This window comes from Malaya genurostris, chromosome 3, assembly GCF_030247185.1.
Source record: "Malaya genurostris strain Urasoe2022 chromosome 3, Malgen_1.1, whole genome shotgun sequence".
Taxonomy (NCBI): domain Eukaryota; kingdom Metazoa; phylum Arthropoda; class Insecta; order Diptera; family Culicidae; genus Malaya; species Malaya genurostris.
The window spans coordinates 16,200,091-16,221,096 of NC_080572.1; the positions used below are offsets into that span (position 1 = coordinate 16,200,091).

General features: G+C 35.6%; 2 protein-coding genes across 2 annotated transcripts; one reads left to right on the forward strand and one right to left on the reverse strand.

The window, feature by feature from the left end:
- Nucleotides 1-1,378: 1,378 nt before the first annotated feature.
- On the forward strand, nt 1,379-8,419 carry LOC131436282 (4-hydroxyphenylpyruvate dioxygenase). The gene is made up of 3 exons (XM_058604921.1): nt 1,379-1,599; nt 7,086-8,153; nt 8,215-8,419. Exons 1-3 carry the CDS (start codon nt 1,597-1,599, stop codon nt 8,287-8,289), a joined length of 1,146 nt encoding a protein of 381 aa, XP_058460904.1. The 5' UTR covers nt 1,379-1,596; the 3' UTR covers nt 8,290-8,419.
- An 8,052-nt stretch (nt 8,420-16,471) lies between these two features.
- Nucleotides 16,472-20,951, reverse strand: LOC131437281 (nuclear exosome regulator NRDE2). The gene is made up of 2 exons (XM_058606526.1): nt 20,648-20,951; nt 16,472-20,586 (listed from the first exon to the last, which is right to left on the reverse strand). The coding sequence occupies exons 1-2, from the start codon at nt 20,694-20,696 to the stop codon at nt 17,825-17,827; spliced, it is 2,811 nt and encodes a 936-aa protein (XP_058462509.1). The 5' UTR covers nt 20,697-20,951; the 3' UTR covers nt 16,472-17,824.
- Between the last annotated feature and the right edge of the window lie 55 nt (nt 20,952-21,006).

Genomic DNA, 21,006 nt, shown 5'->3' on the forward strand with positions numbered 1-21,006 from the left:
AGTGTAACTCATTTTTCTCGTAGATGGCTGAACCGATCAAAGATTCAAATGAAATCTAAGAACCATCTATGATTCAAATGTAAGGTCCTAATATCCCATGAAACATCTTGATTTTAGTCAGATCCAGCTTCCGGCTTTGGGGACACAGGGTGATTCGTTTAAAAATGTCTATTTCACATAAATCAATCAGGTTTATCGGGTTTGCAGATTTGGATAGTCGATAACCAAAAAAACTTATTTCAGTTTTAGTGGTATTCAATTTTCGATTCGGATTTAATTTGCACTACGATTTCTCAAAGACGTCTACAATGATTTTCAAACATTTTGAAACAAAAAAAGCCACATCGACAAAGAACAAATGTATTAATTTTATCCAATTCTGACTTCCGATTCTGGAATTACAGAATGATGGATTATTAAAATTCATACCGATATAGAAGATGACAATCCCGAAAAGGTTTAAAGGTGGACTCAAAACTATTGCAATTTTTTTGTCATATGGCCATACGAATCGGTTTGGGTTATGCTGGTTCCTGAAAATCAACTGTGGAAGTACCTTAAATAACCGTAAACTCTAAAGTGGAACTTAATTCGACATATACCCAATACTCTATTTACGTATCAGGAATCAGAACAAATTGGCTCAAATGGCACGTTCCCCTTGATATTTGGAGATTTGTGCCTTTGCAGTTTCGACATTACAGAGTAATGAGTGATTAAAATCTCAAATTTTCGCTTAAAACGACGGTCATGAAAATAATGTCAAGTAAACAGAAACACCGAAGAATGTTCATCCAAAAAACACATGTGGATTGATAAAAAAAGGTACTATCTCACTGCTAGGTGGATTAAGCACGTTTTTTTAAACATATTCAAAATATGTATAGAGTTCGCTTAAGCTTTGGAAAAAATTCAAAGGCCCGGAGGGCCGAGTTTCGAATACCAATCGATTCAACTAGACGAACTGAGCAAATGTCAATATGTGTGTTTCTGTATGTGTGAACAGAAGAGAGAGGCATAGATCCAAGAGATTTATAGTTTCTCAAATTAGGCTATCATCTATATTATTCAGACTAAAGTCTATCATTCTCTTAATTCATATTCACTATTCTTAAGCTTCTGTTGTTTACACGCTTAGGTTCCATAACAAATTATTCGCTGTTTACACAAAACAATACTAGCGAATGTATAATCCGGCATCCAAGTATGCAAAATAACTAGCAAGTAAACGAGACGATGGAAAGCTGCGGCATTTCTCGCTGTTGATCGATCGAACCACCTCGAGCCGAATCGTCATCGTTAGAATCAGAAGTGCCGGTTTTCGCTTGGAAACACAACCTGTTTGTGCGGGTGTACCTGCGTACCCTATAAAAGGCAGCTATGAACTGGCGAACGGAACATGCTACGAACTGACCGCGGTCTGTGACGGTGTTGAATATACTACTGGAGAGAAATATATTCTGTCTCATTAGTTGTGAAAAAAGGATCTATGTTTCTTAAAGCTAAGAACAACGTGTAGATTCACCAACAGGATAAAGGAAAACAAATTACTACAAATCGAGTACGACGAACGTCATCCTATTCCATCAAGTGATAATGGTGAGTGAAGTGGTGCACGAATTCAAGCAAACATGATTTCAAAGAGAATTTAGAGTGAACATGTTTTTCGAAATATGAAAACAATAGTAAGCAGTGTTTAGTGTTATAGGTAGACTAGATCCGAAAAAACATGGGGACGGTTATAGCGTGATGGGTAAGTCAATACCTTTCATGCATGCCACTTGGGTTCGATACCCAACCCCGCACATAGGGTCAGAGTTTTTCTGGCCCGAAGAGGCGAATGACCTTAAGGTTAAAACCTCTATAATCGAAAAAAACAATCGAAAAAAAAACATATTTCTTTCAGGTTGGCTTTTTCCTTTTCCTTCAAAGGAAACCATTTTTCTTGCGTTCGTAAGCAATCAAAGTCGTCTAATATTCAGTGTCAGTGCCAATTCTGAGGTTTGTAAAAGTAATTGTAGTGTAATCGTATTCTAAAAAAGACTTCTGAACAGGACCGTCGAGAGGAAATCTGGGAGGACGAAGTTTCTTAAAAATTTGTGGGCATAGAAATATCATCGAATTAAGAGTTTTAAATACATCAACTTATAAAAATAATCTCATTGCCAAATGTGTTTTTGTTTTCAATATTTTGTCGAGAATCGGATATGTGGTCAACAATTTAGGATGAAACTTTCAGTAGTGTGAGATAGTCACAAATAACTCAAAATTTAAGTTTTCTAAAATGCTTGGTATGAGCGAACATTAAGGTGAAATTCAGTGCCAAAATAAGGTGCGTAACCGCATGAATTGAACGAATCATCGCACAAAGCTTATCATGTAAAACCGACACAAAGAAATATTGAATATTTTCAGTGGTTGAGTGCAGTGGGTTTCAAACATATTTTGTTCGCTAGTAAAACATACACTAACTGGGTATTTTATTTGACTAATATAAGGGACACACATTTATGCATGTTGTTCAAGACGGTCAATTTGTTCATTCAATTAGTAACCAAAATACTCTTTCAATTGATTCCCCGCTTTCAACGAAATCGTGCATTCTTCGTTACAGATAAAAATTTTTGGCATGTTGACAAAACCTCACCTAGCTTATTCTAACTATGTATCATTTTATAAATACTGAATAATATTCAAACAAGATCTTTATTATATGGAATTACAACTGGCTTGTAAGATGTTCACTAAAAATATCTAGGATGGACGCAATATTTTTTTAGATATGTTCGCTTTATTTTAAAAACAGTTCTTTTGAATTTATCTACGTAGAATCTACCTCTATTACATATTTCGCATCAGCACAAGGTTTTCTAAGTAAAAAAAGGTAAAATGATGTATAACTTTTCCAGAAAAAAATAAACCTATGCATTACCTTCTACAAAATAACTCGAAACAAGTTATGATTAGAAAACTAGTTTTAAGGGGGTTGCCATAATTCAATAACTAAAACTAACTTTAAAAAGGCCTAAAAAAAGTTCCATCGAGTTCCACTTTGATTAATTTTTATAGTATTGGGCATATCTTTTCCTATAAATTTTGTAAAAATCAGCTGCATAAAGTTGCATATTTCGCTTCGGTGCAAGGTTTTATCATAGGTAACAAAAGGTAAAATGTTGTATAACTTTGCCAAGAAAGAACAAACCTATGCAAAAATATGGGATTTTCTATTTTCTACAATTATTCCAAACAAAGTATGCATAACAAAATAACAACAAGTTATGAATAGAAAACTGATTTTAAGAGCGTTGCCATAAAAACGCTTTGCATATCCGAAACGGTGCAACCTAGACTTTTGGTATATTTGACAAAGTAAATTATTTTTTAAAGTTCTAAAACTTTGTAAAAGAAAATAAATTCTATCTCTGCAGAAAAAAAGTTTTGGTTATACTACCCTACCCGCATAGCGTTTTTGGCTACCTGGGCAGCCATGGCCACCAGGCGGCTACCAAAATTGATTCAGTGACGGTTGTCAAATCCAATTTGACAAAACAAAGTCGCCTGTATCTAAGTTAGCCGAGCCTTTTCATCTTCTCACCTTCGCTTAAAATGTCAAAGATTTCAATGTTCATTTGTTATCTGGCAGCGGTGAGGCAGTCGGTCACCAGAATGTCTGCCAGCCATATTTTTCCAGCTGGCAGCGTTTAGTCAGCCATCTGGCAGCCATGCGTATGCGGGTATATGCATTAAAAGAACCGTTTGGCAGCTACTGATTTATGTCCACGTTTTTATTGATTCGAGCCACTGTGCAACGCTTCATAATAGTGGAAATTTATTTTCAAAATCAGTGTTCAACTTAAACTGTTTATAGCGCAAAATTCTCTTAAGTGATAAGGCGTATTTTTGGTTGAATGGACACGTCAACAATCAGAATAGTCGCATTTGGAGCAAAGGTATTCCACACACCGTTCAAGAATTACCTATGCATCTTGATACATGTACTGTTAGGTGCGATCTGTGAGCTAGTGGTCCTTTTTTCTTCGAAAATGAAGAAGGGCGACGCGTTGCAGTGAATAGAAATCGATACAGAACCATGATCAATGAATTTTCGTTGCCGAGTCATCCAGATATGGATGTGGACGAAATTTGGTTTCGACAGGTTGGTGCCACTTCGTCATGCTGCGACCGAAACAATCGACTTATTGAAAGAGCATGTCAACAACAACATAATTTCAAGAAATTGACCCGTAAATTGGCCTTCGCATTCGTGTGATTTACCGCCACTCGATTATTTTTGTTGGGATACGTAAAGTCATTGGTTTTTGTGGATAAACCAGCAACGATTGATGCTTTGGAAACCAATATTCAACATGTCTTTGCTGAAATACTACCTCAAATGATTGAACAAGTAGTCGAAAGTTTGACTTGCAGAATGACCTTCGTGAAAAAGAGCCGAGATAGCCATATGCCAGAAATTTATGTTAAATGCCAAGAAATCTACCAAATAAAAAATATTGCCATATCATAATTTGGCATGTGTTCTATCAAAATTTCAAATCAGCCATCTTTTAAAAAACACCCTATACGTCAGTTCTCGGAACAGATAGAAATCTGAATGTGTTGTATCATGGGATAGGTCCAATTTCATTGATGCATTGTCACGGATTGAGATGACATTGTCATGTCTTTTACTAGTTTCCGATCGCTCCTGTTGTAATGCTTAATTTAAACGCAAAAACTGCCAGCCAGGGCCGTCACTAGAGCCTCAAAATACACCTAGGGTGATCTATATAACGTTTGAGTTTCCAGTAAGTATAGGAGTTTCGAGCACTGTTCGATACCCCAATCGACGCGAATCAGCTGCTCCCATAAGATGCTATTGACAAATAAAAGTCAATTATTAGGTGATTTTTTCTAAATAAACTTCATTGTCAAGAGTCGAATGTTTCATTAAAATGAAAGCAAAATCTTGGCATTACATTCCTTTTGTGGAATTTGGCCTTTCTATTTCAACAGACTTCGCAGCCGAAATAGCATACAGAATCATTACATGGCTAGTACTACGATCCTACTGCCACTAGGAACCCTTTCAGGTCGAGGCTCGAACATACGACAACTAGATTGTAAGACCCGTAATAAAATCCAGTTCGATAAAATATTCATATTCAAATGAAACGGTAAACTTCAGGAAATTGTTAAATTTAAGTATTTTCAATTTACTTTACTTTACTTTACTTTACTTTACTTTACTTTACTTTACTTTACTTCACTTTACTTTACTTTACTTTACTTTACTTTACTTTACTTTACTTTACTTTACTTTACTTTACTTTACTTTACTTTACTTTACTTTACTTTACTTTACTTTACTTTACTTTACTTTACTTTACTTTACTTTACTTTACTTTACTTTACTTTACTTTACTTTACTTTACTTTACTTTACTTTACTTTACTTTACTTTACTTTACTTTACTTTACTTTACTTTACTTTACTTTACTTTACTTTACTTTACTTTACTTTACTTTACTTTACTTTACTTTACTTTACTTTACTTTACTTTACTTTACTTTACTTTACTTTACTTTACTTTACTTTACTTTACTTTACTTTACTTTACTTTACTTTACTTTACTTTACTTTACTTTACTTTACTTTACTTTACTTTACTTTACTTTACTTTACTTTACTTTACTTTACTTTACTTTACTTTACTTTACTTTACTTTACTTTACTTTACTTTACTTTACTTTACTTTACTTTACTTTACTTTACTTTACTTTACTTTACTTTACTTTACTTTACTTTACTTTACTTTACTTTACTTTACTTTACTTTACTTTACTTTACTTTACTTTACTTTACTTTACTTTACTTTACTTTACTTTACTTTACTTTACTTTACTTTACTTTACTTTACTTTACTTTACTTTACTTTACTTTACTTTACTTTACTTTACTTTACTTTACTTTACTTTACTTTACTTTACTTTACTTTACTTTACTTTACTTTACTTTACTTTACTTTACTTTACTTTACTTTACTTTACTTTACTTTACTTTACTTTACTTTACTTTACTTTACTTTACTTTACTTTACTTTACTTTACTTTACTTTACTTTACTTTACTTTACTTTACTTTACTTTACTTTACTTTACTTTACTTTACTTTACTTTACTTTACTTTACTTTACTTTACTTTACTTTACTTTACTTTACTTTACTTTACTTTACTTTACTTTACTTTACTTTACTTTACTTTACTTTACTTTACTTTACTTTACTTTACTTTACTTTACTTTACTTTACTTTACTTTACTTTACTTTACTTTACTTTACTTTACTTTACTTTACTTTACTTTACTTTACTTTACTTTACTTTACTTTACTTTACTTTACTTTACTTTACTTTACTTTACTTTACTTTACTTTACTTTACTTTACTTTACTTTACTTTACTTTACTTTACTTTACTTTACTTTACTTTACTTTACTTTACTTTACTTTACTTTACTTTACTTTACTTTACTTTACTTTACTTTACTTTACTTTACTTTACTTTACTTTACTTTACTTTACTTTACTTTACTTTACTTTACTTTACTTTACTTTACTTTACTTTACTTTACTTTACTTTACTTTACTTTACTTTACTTTACTTTACTTTACTTTACTTTACTTTACTTTACTTTACTTTACTTTACTTTACTTTACTTTACTTTACTTTACTTTACTTTACTTTACTTTACTTTACTTTACTTTACTTTACTTTACTTTACTTTACTTTACTTTACTTTACTTTACTTTACTTTACTTTACTTTACTTTACTTTACTTTACTTTACTTTACTTTACTTTACTTTACTTTACTTTACTTTACTTTACTTTACTTTACTTTACTTTACTTTACTTTACTTTACTTTACTTTACTTTACTTTACTTTACTTTACTTTACTTTACTTTACTTTACTTTACTTTACTTTACTTTACTTTACTTTACTTTACTTTACTTTAGCATACGTATCCATTTAATTTTAACGCGTTGAAATTCTACTGTGAAATAATTCGTCCGTTCCTATAATCCTCAGACCACCTATTCCGACAAAGGTCCAAAACCGAACGGCGGCAAATTTTTATGTTTTGATCATCTCTCCTTCTACGTTGGTAATGCCAAACAAGCGGCTAGCTACTACACCACCCGAATGGGTTTTGCTGAACTGGCGTACCAAGGACTGGAGACTGGTAACCGAAAACTTGCAAAACATGTAGTTCGGCAAAACAAAATCACCTTTGTATTCATCTCGGCATATGAACCGGAAAACACCGAGCTAGGAGCTCATCTGGTTCGTCACGGTGATGGTGTGAAGGATGTAGCTTTCGAAGTCGAAGATCTGGATGTGATTATAAAGCGTGCTAAGGAACGAGGTGCCACCATGGTGCGAGATATTTGGGAAGAGAGTGACGAATTCGGAAAGGTTCGATTTGCAACCGTCAAAACCTATGGAGATACTCAGCATACGTTTGTGGAGCGAAAAAATTACCGTGGAGTGTTTCTGCCAGGATACAAAGCTCCACTTTATGATGATGCATTAGGAAAAATACTATCACCAACTAATTTGGACTTTGTTGATCACGTGGTCGGGAATCAACCTGATTTACAAATGGAATCAACCGCTGCGTGGTACGAAAAAGTTCTGATGTTCCACCGATTCTGGTCTGTAGATGATAGTCAGATTCACACCGAATATTCCGCACTACGATCAATCGTGATGACCAACTACGAAGAGACTGTCAAAATGCCTATCAACGAACCAGCTAAAGGTAAGAAGAAATCTCAAATTGAAGAGTACGTGGATTACTATGGCGGGGCTGGAGTTCAGCATATCGCCTTGAACACTAGCAATATAATATTAGCCATCCAAAATCTTCGCGCAAGAGGCATGCATTTCCTCTCTGTGCCGGACACTTATTACGACCAGCTGCGAAAACGACTAGCATTGAGCAATATTAAGATCATTGAGGATATGAATGTTCTACAGAAATTGAACATTCTGATCGATTATGACGAAAACGGATATTTACTGCAAATCTTCACCAAAAATATGCAGGATCGACCAACACTGTTCTTGGAAGTTATCCAGAGACGCAATCATAATGTAGGTTTTTTAATCGTTAAACTTCGGAGTGGTGTAACAGTTTTATTATTGGTTTTTACAGGGATTTGGCGCCGGTAACTTCAAAGCATTATTCGAAGCAATCGAAGCTGATCAAGAGAAACGAGGAAATTTGTAATGCAAGCACTGGTCGAAACCATAAAGCATCAAATTTACATATGCTGGAACATACGGTATTTTTAATTCGAACCGCGAATCTCTAACCTGTTGAAATTAATTTAGAATAAATAAACCGCTCTTGATTATAACATATAGCTTAACTATTTATGAAGAATTTCGTACTTCAAATCACATTGAGTACATTATACTTAAATCTGAGATCCATAGGGTCCAATAAATTCAATTGAAATGTTACGGTTTCGAGGTAAATTATCGTGAGACTGGAATATATAATTGTTATGGACCCAGTAACAACAATAAGAATCTTCTTTTCTAATAATAAATAACGCACAGGCCTGGTTTGAAGACATTCTGTAGAATTAGTTTTTGATATTTATTTTGAATGATGTTCACTTCTTCAGAAACGAAAACAAACGTAGTGCGGCTATCTTGGATTTTGGTCCAAACTATCACCGATGCTGGTTTCTGACGTCTGGTGGCCGTCATCACATCGGCATTAATTGTCCATAAATAGGTAAATATGTTCACTACCAACCAACCAACATTGCAAAATGGGCTTCTTTGTCATTCTGATGAAAATAATATGTTTTGATTCCATGCACGGAGAACCCTTCGATCATAAAATTGCGATATCGCAGTTTTTGATTTTTTCGATAGTTGATTTAACTAATTTCTTTTTGATTCAACCAATATGGTTTTTGATTTGCATATATTCAAGTAGTTGAAAAATATGTTGTTTTGAATGCTGTCAAATGCCGGAGACAGTTGAAAGCAAAACAATAATTGCAATGCAAAATCAACAACTTTTTTAGTTGAAATCTGTTCGCGTCGCTTCAAAATGTCAATGAAAACAACATCGATGGTTAAAGCGTTTGGTGAAATTGTGTTCATTCGATTTGAGAAATTTATGATAACAAGTGTTTATCTAACAGCAGTGTTGTGATAAAGTTAACCTTGTTTAAGATGAAAAAGATTTGGTGACAAATTAGAAAATGTTAATGAATGATCATCTCGTAATCTTTCAGGTATGCGCAAAAATTTTATGCTTCAAATTCGATCATTGATTTACTTCCAGCAGACTGTTTTACTTCCAGCTGTTTGATACCGATGATGATGTTCATGCATTTGCAATAAAACGCTTTTTGACATGACTTTAATTTATGAAAGTAACAGGAGCGAAGGGTTTCAAACACACAGAACGCGCTGCGATTGAATGGCGCGTTTGAATTGCCGTCGCAAAATTCCAATTCCCAGCGGTTGATGCACCCAAGCTCATATAAATTGACTAAAATTTTCGCAAATCAATAACATTGTTCGAGTTGATTCAACTATTTGCAATATCTTAAACAAATAAAACCGATTTATTTTTCAACTAACAAAATTTTGTTTCAATAACAACACCAGTTATTTCAACTAAAATATTTGTTGAAATTGAAAGGTATATGTCCTCACTAATTGACAGCATTTTTTTTTCTCAAACAGTTAAATTAGTTGTTTCAACCATCGTTTCTGCTAATCGAAAAACAAAAATGACAGTTTAGTTAAAACAACAATCGATTAGTTGTACCAAATTTTAACCAATCGAATTCAGAAAATCAACTTATATTCTGGTTTAAATTGGATCGCGGGTGGCCGGAAGTCAAGACAGGATAAGAGCTTCGGAGAATCAATATCGCCGTTGAGTATTTTCGCAACAAAAATTGCTTGCTGATTTTTTCTGCGCCGTTCCAGTGAGTCCAGACCAATCAGACGACTGCGATCGGGATACGATGGAAGATCATGCGGATGTTGCCAGGGAAGGTTTCTTAGAGCAAGTCGAACAAATCTTTTCTGCACGCGTTCAATTCGTAAACTCCAAGCTAGCTGATACGGACTCTAAACTATGCTAGCATTTTCAAGTATAGGTCAAACTAGCGAGCAATATAAAGCCTTCAAACAGTGAGGATCCTTAAAATCCCATCCGATTTGCAATATAATGAGTTGGTTGTAGTAAATTGGATTGTTTGCTCACTCAGGAGCTAAACTGCTGAATTGTCCGACTCTCTTCAAGAGAAGAATGCCGAAATTGCTATGTTAACTGAAACTCATCTTAAACCTGAAATTTCTATTTTTATCTCCAATTACAGGATTCACAGGCTCGACAGGACAACTACGAGAGGAGGGGGAGTTGCTATTGCCATTAAACGATCCATTCAGCACATGCTTCTGCCTGCCTTTAAATTGCAACTTATAGAAGCCATCGGGATCAAGATTACAACGACGATGGGACCCATCATCATTATTGCAGCGTACTGCCCCAAACAAACCAATCTTCGAGATGGTAGGTGTGCATCGTTGAAGCGAGATTTGGCTATGCTCACTCGACGACAGAACAAATTCATCATTGCTGGGGACCTGAACGCACGACATGAGCTGTGGGAAAACAAAAGACAGAATCGAAACGGTCCACCATCTTCATTGGAACTAACAAGATCTTTTTTTTTTGTCCCTAACTATTCGTTCACCCTTTCTCCGTCTCTTCACCATCTCGATGGCAACTAATTAGATCTTTGTAGTTTTCAGACATTTTGTTTCCATACCCTCTTTTTACCTCGGTTTCCACAATATTTACTGTTTTTTTTTTATTCTCTTCCGTAACATCATCATCACCGCCTACGGTTCTACGCTCCAGTCGATGACCAGCATGCGGGCCACCCGCCGGGCCTTCGTAGCCTGGGGGTGTTTCTCGCGGATCCACACGAACCGAAAGGAAACGGCCATAGATAGCGCCATCTGGAAGACCCATGCAACATACAATGGATTCTAGAAAATCAAAGACGACATAATCTAATGATACTATTCTAGTTTTAAGTTAGTCGTTAATTAAGATTAGAAAATACCCTTGGCATCTTAGAGCTTAAGCGGTGTGCCTGAAAATATATTATATTATTGAATAAAAAAAAAGAATCGAAACGGATTCGTACTTGCCGAAGATTACGAATCTGGACAGTACAAAATCCTCGCTCCGGATCAACCAACACGACTTTCCAGATCGGGAGTTCATTCCATTTTGGATATATTCATCAGCAACATCACCATAGACAGCTCTCCGGTTGTCTTCAACGAGCTCTCTTCCGGCCACTTTCCAGTAATATTGACGTTGGGATCTTCACCAGAAACAGTGCCTATTCAACCTCGGAAGAAACTATTATCGCACCGACTGGGTCCAATTTCAACAAATCGCCGACCAACTTATTAATATCGATTTGGCACTAGATTCCCCGATGGAAATCGATGCGGCCCTATCTTCCTTCCAGCATTCAATCACAGTCGCTCGTGATAGGACTGTTTCAGTACAACATATACCGAGTTCCTCTCTTCAAATTGACAGTGTCACCAAGAAACTCATCCGACTTCGAAATATCTACCGGAGGCAGTATCAACGAACTGGCATCCTAGATAAGAAGACTTATTATAACAACTTAACTAAGATAATCCAGGAAAGGATAACTGAGCTTCGCAACAGGAACTTCCAACAAAAGCTTCGAGAAATTCTCCCGCATTCAAAGCCCTTCTGGTCCTTAACGAAGGTGCTTAAGAAAAAACCGAAGCCTATTCCTCCTCTGATATCACCCCAGGACGCAGCTGAAGGAATACCTTTAATCGCACCAGTAGAGAAGGCAAATGCGCTAGGCCAGCAATTTGTGTGTTCTCACAATTTAGGACTCAACATTGTTAGTCCACATGAAAGAGCCGTTGCTGATAGCGTAGCTGAGGTTGACCAATCAGCTTGGTTCCTAAGGAAAGTAGAGTCACTGCGAATGAGCTGATGGCTATTGTGAAAAAATCCAGAAATATGAAGGCCCCCGGCTTCGACAACACATTCAACATTGAGCTGAAACATTTGAGTATTCGCTCATTTGTTTGCTTAGCTAAAATTTTTAACAGGTGCTGGGAGCTTGGCTACTTCCCTTCAATGTAGAAGTTAGCTAAAGTTATCCCAGTTTTGAAACCGGGGAAAGATCCTTTTCCAAGAGTTATCGGCCCATCAGCTTACTCTCTGCCCTATCCAAGCTGTTTAAAAAGTCAATGTATCCCATGTATCTTATTAAAATTATCAAAAATTATCTAGCAAATAGATTCCAGGTTTCTCTAAATAATGCACTTTCAGACAGATTTACTATTCCTGCTGGTGTACCCCAAGGAAGTATCCTAGGTCCCATCCTATACAACATTTTTACATCAGACATCCCACCTCTTCCGGGTGATGGTTTTCTGTCACAATTTGCTGATGATACTGTCATTCTTTACAAAGGTCGTGTCATCAATGCTCTGAAGAATAAACTACAGACAGGTGTGGACGCTCTAAATGAATATTTTACAAGCTGAAAAATTGTGATCAATGCAGCAAAAACTCAGGTCATCTTGTTTCCACATTCAAGATCTCCAAAACTTGTTCCATCAGACGAATGCCGAATACGATTCGGTAAACAGGTCATCCAATGGTCCGACGAAGTTATCTATCTAGGACTCACCTTTGACCGACATTGGATATTCAGGTCACATGTTGACAAAATCGTTCAAAAATGCAGCATACTCATTAGGTCTCTGTATCCGCTGATTTGTAGAACATCTAAACTGTGCCTGTCTATAAACAAATCATCTACCCCGCAATTGAATACGCAGTCCCTGTTTGGCGGGTCTGTGCAAGAACGCACAAACTTAGGCTTCAGCGCATTCAAAGTAAGAGCTTGAAGATGATTCTAAATTTACCCCCTTGGACAAGGACTAGTGAAGTACATGAGATGGCCTCCCTGGATATACTAGAATAAAAATTCGAACAATACTGCACGAAATTTGAAGAGAGGTGCTCAATCTCTGTAATACAAATAATTCAAAATTTGTACGTATTAGGATAGGAATAGTTGTAAGTAGGAAGATATTTTATTAATAATTAAAATAAATATTATGATTAAACATTAGTATGTAAAACAAGAGTAACTAAAACACCTATTATTAATAACGAATCGTATGGACAACAAAGATGAAAGGCCAAAGGGTCAAAACACTTGTACTGTAAAACGTTGATGTAATACACAAAAATAAGATTAATAAACTTATGCTGTATGTTTTTGGTTTTGGAAAATTTTTCAAATTTTCCTTCGAAATTTTCCTAAAACCATCCGCGCGTGGTACTTGGACGATGGCCTTAAGGAATTAACCTGAGTTTTTAATTTGTGTATTACGTACATGTTGTTTGGTTTGGATGTCATAGATCTATGTATTCATATATGCAGTGCAGCCAGTTTATCAAAGTGGCTTACTCGATTGAGTTTTAAACAACTTTTTAACAACAATTTTTTCTCAAATGAATGTTAAGCCTGACTTTTTGGATGAAATATCAGACACGATCAATTTTTCACCAACGTTTGATGGAAAATTGTTTACATTTATGAATGTAGATTTTAATTCCCTAATAAAAAAGTTAGCAACACTGCTTCAATGCATTTATATTAGATTGCGCTACTCAAAATAAACAAAAATAAATATTTTCTGTTACAAAAGTAGTTTTCCATAAAAATAAATAGTTTAACGACAACATTCCATATCCATTGCCTTTCACGTGTTAAATTAAAGGTTCCTATTTTGCGGGTTTACTTATAGAAGGTACGTGAATCCAGTCACGTACCAAGAGGGGATGCCCCTCCCGAAATCAAAAGCAGATATATAATTATTTAGAAGGTCTCAGACATATGTTACAGAAATAGCAAGACAGTACACGTAAGGAAATGTAATACAATAACAGTTCCAGTGGAAAAGTTAAAAGTGTCTGTTAAAAACACCCGTAAAAGGCACACCGAGAAGTAAATCTATAAGCAATCTTCAGTAACATTATTTTTTTATCTTTGGGCCCCTCCCGAAACGAAATCATGGGTACGGGCCTGCGTAAATCACTATATCGCAATAATTACTGCAAGAGGAAATCCATATAGGAATGTGTTTGTTGCTAATCAAATGTGTTAGTGGAAGTAAGCTGAACAGTGCTGTAAAACTTCATTCAATTCAATTGAAACTGAATGTGGAACACATAGACGATCTCTCTAATTCAGTAAACTTCACTCTCTGACACACATAATTTTTGCTGACGGCCCGAACGGGCAGCATTCAGTTCATCACTCGTTTCTCTTCAATCGAGGCTCAGTTTAACCACCGTCAGTTGATCTCTTGAAGTAACAAAATATCTCTTTCAATAGTGTGAGAGCGGCCTTCAAATGAGGTTCATGTGAACATTCGAATTGGTTCAAGATAATAGATGAAAGACAAACCAGGCAGCTGAAATATCAATCACATAATACACATAAATTAATTGTTTCCTCCTTCAGTTTTCATTTTTAATACTTTACCCCATTTAAAATTCCATTCGTTCGAATTTGCTTACTACCAAGAGCGAAGGCAATGAAGCAGGTAGACTACTTGGCACTCGAAACTGAGCGAGCAAAACTTCAAATGACTAGGTACGATTAATCAACTGACGATGAATTCCGGGAGCTTCACTTGAAAATGGCAGCAAAAATCAAATGAATTAGTAGGGATATGCTGACGGTCAGCGGCCAGAAATTTCATTTTCATCTTATATTATTCGATTGAAAATGAAATTTTACTGCACTGAAGCTGAAACTGAAATAATTTTTCTCGAGCAGTTTTGAGGAAAACGGAAGAGTTTTAGACTAAGATTTTCGTTTTTCTTGAATAGAAATTTTAATCAGAATGAACTGATTGGTTTATTTTTCAACCACATTGAAGATTTGATTAAAATCAGGAAAAGAAGCGCCGGAATTTGTTTTTACGCACACATTGTTGACATTACTCATACGCTTGCAAAGAGTCTTGCTACTTAACTCATAAATGAGTGATAAGCGGTAACTCAAGTTTAGAGTACGTGCACTTTTTATGAATTTGAGTGGTGTGTCACTCAATTTTGAATTATGTCTAATGAGCGTGTAGTGTCTAACATTTTCAAAAAATCATATTTTTTCTTTTGTATTTTGTTATAATGCAACATTTCAATGTTGTTTCGTCAAGTCTTTAAATCAATCGAAGCAGAAATCTTGGGCCTGTGCGCCGAGCTCTTACTTCTTCGCAGTATGAGATGAGCAAAGATATCCCAATTAACAATTTGAATGCCTTATGGTTGTGATTATAATTCATAGGAGTTTTGTAATGGAATTTTGCAAAGTTTATAAGGTAAATGAGGGCTTAAGTAAGCCCTCATTTACCTTATAAACTTTGCAATTTTTTATCAAGCTTAAAAACACTGCACCATTTTGTCATAACCATAAACTAACAGACCGCTATGACCAATATTTGAAAACTTATCAGCGGCATCTTAGAGCTAAGACATTTTCGTTAATTAAAAAGGCATTTCGTTAATTAAAAAAAATATTTTTAAATTAATCGTCAATAAATTATGGGATTACGTTGATAATATATTTAACTTTATAAGTGATGTTTTGAGGCAACAATTTATTTTTCTCAACGTTGGCCTAAAAATGACTTCTCAGATACATGAAATCGATTATTGATTTGTGGTATATGTAGGTATTAATAGCTGTAATATTTATTTTTTTGTCATGAATACGACTTACTTTACTATGGGGTGCCTTTTCAGAATTTGCACGGTACGAGAATGGGTAGAACTTTATCGCGAATATCTCTTGATGTACTTAACCTAACGGCATAATTTTTTCTACAAACTATCGGGAATATGATCAGGAATTTGTGATTAGGTTGCGATTTGTGAAATGAATCCCAACTGACGTGAAGCTTTTGAAATGATCAGTGAATCAAAGGTCAATTTTTCATCCAACGATCGATGTGATTCAAAGGTCAGTTTTTCATCCAACAATACTCCGAATCGCTCACCTGGTTAACTCTAGTCAGAACAGATCCACCAATACTATAATTAAATTTCACAGGATTCAAAATACGGTGGAACGTAATCACCTGACATTTTGTCACGTTAATGATTAGTTTGTTTCTGTGACACCAATCTACGAACAATTCTAGTAGATATTGTAACCGCTGGCAATCCTCTACGGTACGAACTACGATGTACAATTTTAAATCGTCTACATGGATCAAATGAAGACATCGTTGAAAAACAGTACGAAAAGCAATGGTCCCAAATTACCACCTAGAGGAACTCCTGAATTGTTCGTAAATTGAGATGATGTGCAGTTATCCAACTTCACTCGTAGTACTCTACCAGTCAGATACGATCTTAACCAGGACTCGAGCTGCGCAGAGAAGCCGAGACGATATAATTTACAAAGAAGTATTTTGTAATCAATTTTGTCAAATGCTGCTTTTAGATCAGTGTAGACAACATCAATTTGAGTTTTTTCCTCCATGCTAGCGATACACTTAGACGTGAATGTTAACAGATTCGTCGAAAATGATCTTCCTGGTATAAATCCATGCTGATCAAATGAAACGTAATTCCTCACTCGATCTAATATGGCATCACTTACAACCATTTCGACATTTCGTCGATGGTCATCTTTAAATATGGGACAAATGGACGATTGCTTCCATATGCACGGGAAGATCGACTGAAAATTTTACTCAATGGCCAATGCACCAATACATCGATTTAAAACAACAGCGGGTAAACCGTGTGACCCGGGAGAATATGAGCATTTCAACTTTTTTGCAGCGTGTGAAACCATCTCAGAGGTAACGATGAAAGTATTCAAGCTAATTAGGTCAGCAAGAACATCAGTAACAGCGATTTTCGTCTCTTCATTTGAAGTCGGATTACTATAAAACACACTTGAGAAATGCCTGGCAAACATTTCACAAGATTCAGAAACTGATTGGGCAGCCTCATACTCGAGGAAAACATTGGTAGGTACAGAAGAGTTTTTTCTTTTCGAATTAACGAATCTCCAAAAACTACAAGGGTTACGTCTTAGACTCTTAGTCTGCATGCGAAATACATATGCTTTGTATAAACTAGCATTAAGAGCACTATAAGCATTGCCAGATCCCATTTTGGTACTAAAATGGTATTAGGGCATATCGTGCGATAGACCCTTATAAAAGATACGAAAAATAATGCTAATTACTCGAGTTTCAAACATGGAATTTAATCATATTGCGCGTGATTTTGTACACTGGGCTTCCATCTACGTGATTTGATCAATTATTGTGTTTATAAAAGTTGTAGAGTCGAGCAATGAGCATTAAATTTTATAACATTCGCAAGGGCCTATCGTACGATATGCCCTAACCACAAGGCAGTACCGATTTATCACACTTAGTAATGAAGCCAAAGATTGAAACGCTTATTTAAGTTAAATTTTGAAGCTAATTATTCGCATCTGATGATATTTGCAATACCGTCAAGCCCACCAACCATGGGTGGGAACTAAACACATGAATACCCATATGATAATCAAATAAAAATATTGTTAAATTGTGTTTGAATTTATTGATTGTTTTTAGTTCAGATTTCATTTTCATCGTTCGAAAAATCTTTTTGAATTTTATATTTATTCATTCCTCAGTATCTCCAACTCCTCTGGTATCGCGTGAATCCTTAACTGTTTTTCCATCAGCAAATCCAGCAAGTGAGTCAATTCCTGTGGAGCAAAGAAGGCTCCGTCGAGGTAAAGTGCTTTGTTCCATGGACATGCTTCAAGAGACATATAGAGTGTTTTTCGACATTGCTCCAAAACGTTATCTGCACCATTGCCAACCGAAGCCGGTTGATCAAACAATTCTCTCAAATACAATCTCCAAAGCAGCGCATTTTGTCGAAGCAATGATTCCCGCCGGACTGCATGTCTTAACAGGTTGAGTATGCGCCGCTTATAGAGTTCACCCTCGCGCTGTTTCTCGGTGATATCATTGATGAGGTACAGATTTCTAATACGTCCCGCGGTTGTCATCAATAGAACCGATCGTACGGAAATATATTTGCCTAGAATGGTGCGAATCTGAAACCACGATAGAAATTCGGAAAAACTGCACATACGTATGGCAGTTAGATTCTCTGGATATTCATGCAAAACGCGATCCACCACCTGTAGAAGGCATTTGTTGGTAAATTCTTCCGTTCGAAACTCAACGATTTTAAGGTAGATTTCAAAAATCTGTTCACGAATATATACGTGTCGTTGGTCATCCAGTTTATTGAATTGGAAAAGAAACCCTTCGATTTTTTTAATTGTTTCCGATTTGGATTTGATCAGTGCTAAGTAGTAGAGATAAGCTTTCAAGCTGTTTATCAGTGGATTATTTTTGAAATATTCTTCTAATTGCATGAGCTTCACCTGATCTTCAGATTTAATGAAACGAGAAACGCGTTCGCTGTACTTTTTCAGAGCCATCAATTTCATCGAATCTTTTATCTCGTCGTTCGTCACTTGAAATTTGATCTCTTTGGGGTTCAGAGCCAACTTAGTCAACAAATAGATTGCCTGTAGCTTTTGATTATTTTTCAAAAATATTTCCACCATCCTAAGCACCAAAGTAAATAGATCGTTGTCTTCGAGCTGATCATCCTGGCAACAAAACACTTCAACGGAGGTTTTGAATACCTTAAAACAGCTTTCTCCCAGACCTTCCATTTCGAACTCAATCAATCCGTATTCAATGTATAAATTAAGATCGTTTTGATACTTGCATTTTTTCAAAAGATTTTTTACGCGAGATCGACTAGCTTTTTTTCGCTGATCATTCAAGCTTCCAGCAGTTTTGTCATATACAACCAGTATTCTTTCTAATTTCAGGTACAGCAAAAGTAAAATTATATTTTTTTCGTCGGAGAAATGCTCGGAAGTAACTATCAGTAGCTCACGCATCAGCTCCAAGAACGATTCGAAAGCAAGGTTCGTATTAATGAACGTTGGAGGTGTATTGAGTTCTTTGATCAAGTTCAGGATGAATGGATCATTTTTTCGACTTCTGTTCAGATCCAGGAACAGTGACAGTAATTGTTCAGAGTGGTCTGATTCATACGCTTCAGGTTTAAAAAACGAACACCTTTCAAATGTGTTACCTTCGAACGGATATTTCATCAATTTGAGAATTAAAATTACCAAATCAAAGGTATATTCTCGATTGATGAGAGGGTAAATAAACCCAACTATATCCTGATTTAGAATCATCCTCTGGGGATCGCCACACATTTTCGGACCTCTGAAGGGTAAAAAATGAAACGCACCACGCAGTTTTTCAATTCGCAACCAAATTTCATTCATGGGAAGGCCCGATTTCAAAATAAGTTCTTCATATTCAATCAGCTGAGTAAAGTGTTCGGGTGAAACAAACAACTCCTTTCCATTGGCGAAATTTGCACTGACATTTATACTGACCGTCATCTGTACCATTCCAAAAAACTGCTCCCATAGACCTGCTTGTCGAGAAAAGACAGCACATTTCTTGAAAAACTTCAACATAACTTCATCGCTGCGCTTTGCCATAAACAAAGACGAAATACTTTTCTCGTACAATTTCAACACATTCGGAACAATACACTGCGCCATTGCCGACTGCTTGTTATCGATCAATGCATCCCAAAGTAGAACATTCGTATTATCTTTTGCGATCAATTTTTCAATCATCAATAACACTTCATCAGTGGGATAAACTTTTACAATTCCTTCCAGATATAAACTAAGTAATTTTCTATTATCGGGATGCTGTCGCAACGCTTTTTCCACAATTGCTAGTTCCGCTTTATGATTCTGATAACTGTCGAAATGCACCGGATTGGTTTGCTTGTGTCGTATATATTCTATCCATTTTCCTGCTGAATTTTCCAGCCGAGCAGATTTCTCTAGTTCGATTTCCTTATCTCTAGCTTCCTGCATTGAAATTTCATTGCCAACATTAAAATTTTTGGCTTTTTTTAAATACCGGAAATATCGATGTACTCGTCGTTCAATCGAATCGGGCTTGTTCGTAAACCGATACGGACCCAACCGATACTTAGGGCAAGCCGGGCGATGCAACGTATCTACAGTCAGATATATACGCAACCCTTCCAAATCAGTATAGTATTCTAACTCGGAAACATGAATGGGCTCCTGTGTTTTTGATTGTTTATCATCGTCATTGGAACTAGTACTGCTAACATGTTTACGCTTTTTATTCTTTTTCTTTTTGTGTTTACGATATACTTGTGTATTGCAACTATCACTAGGATCTTGTGATTGTGGAATATCTTGCTCTTGTATTGTACTACTGGGAAATGGAATAAAACTTTGGTTCGTTAACCAGGAAAGATCATTCTGTTGTGCATGTGATACTGCGGAACGACAGAAATAGGTCACTCCTAATTAACGTAACAGATCTGATTTTATAGTTACCTGTAGTACTGCTCGCAGCATCATAATAATAAGCAGGGAAAAGCGACATTATCAAACACGTTCGTTATTTGAACGTAATATTATGATGAGAGATCAAACTCTATATAAACAAACAACCCAAACAACGTTTTGAAACCCGCTTCAAAATCGAAACAGAGATGCCAGCTATTTTCATACAAAATCTGAATTCTAAGTTGATTTTTAATTAGGGCGTATAAGCAAGAGACAGTTTCTCTTCAATCACTCTCTCTTTCGATTTTTGTGATGTGATTAAAAAGTTTTTCTTTGATTACACTACTCTGTTTGAAAGTTAAAGTTTCGGGTATCATTTTATGCAAAGAGTTGAGTCGACGACACGA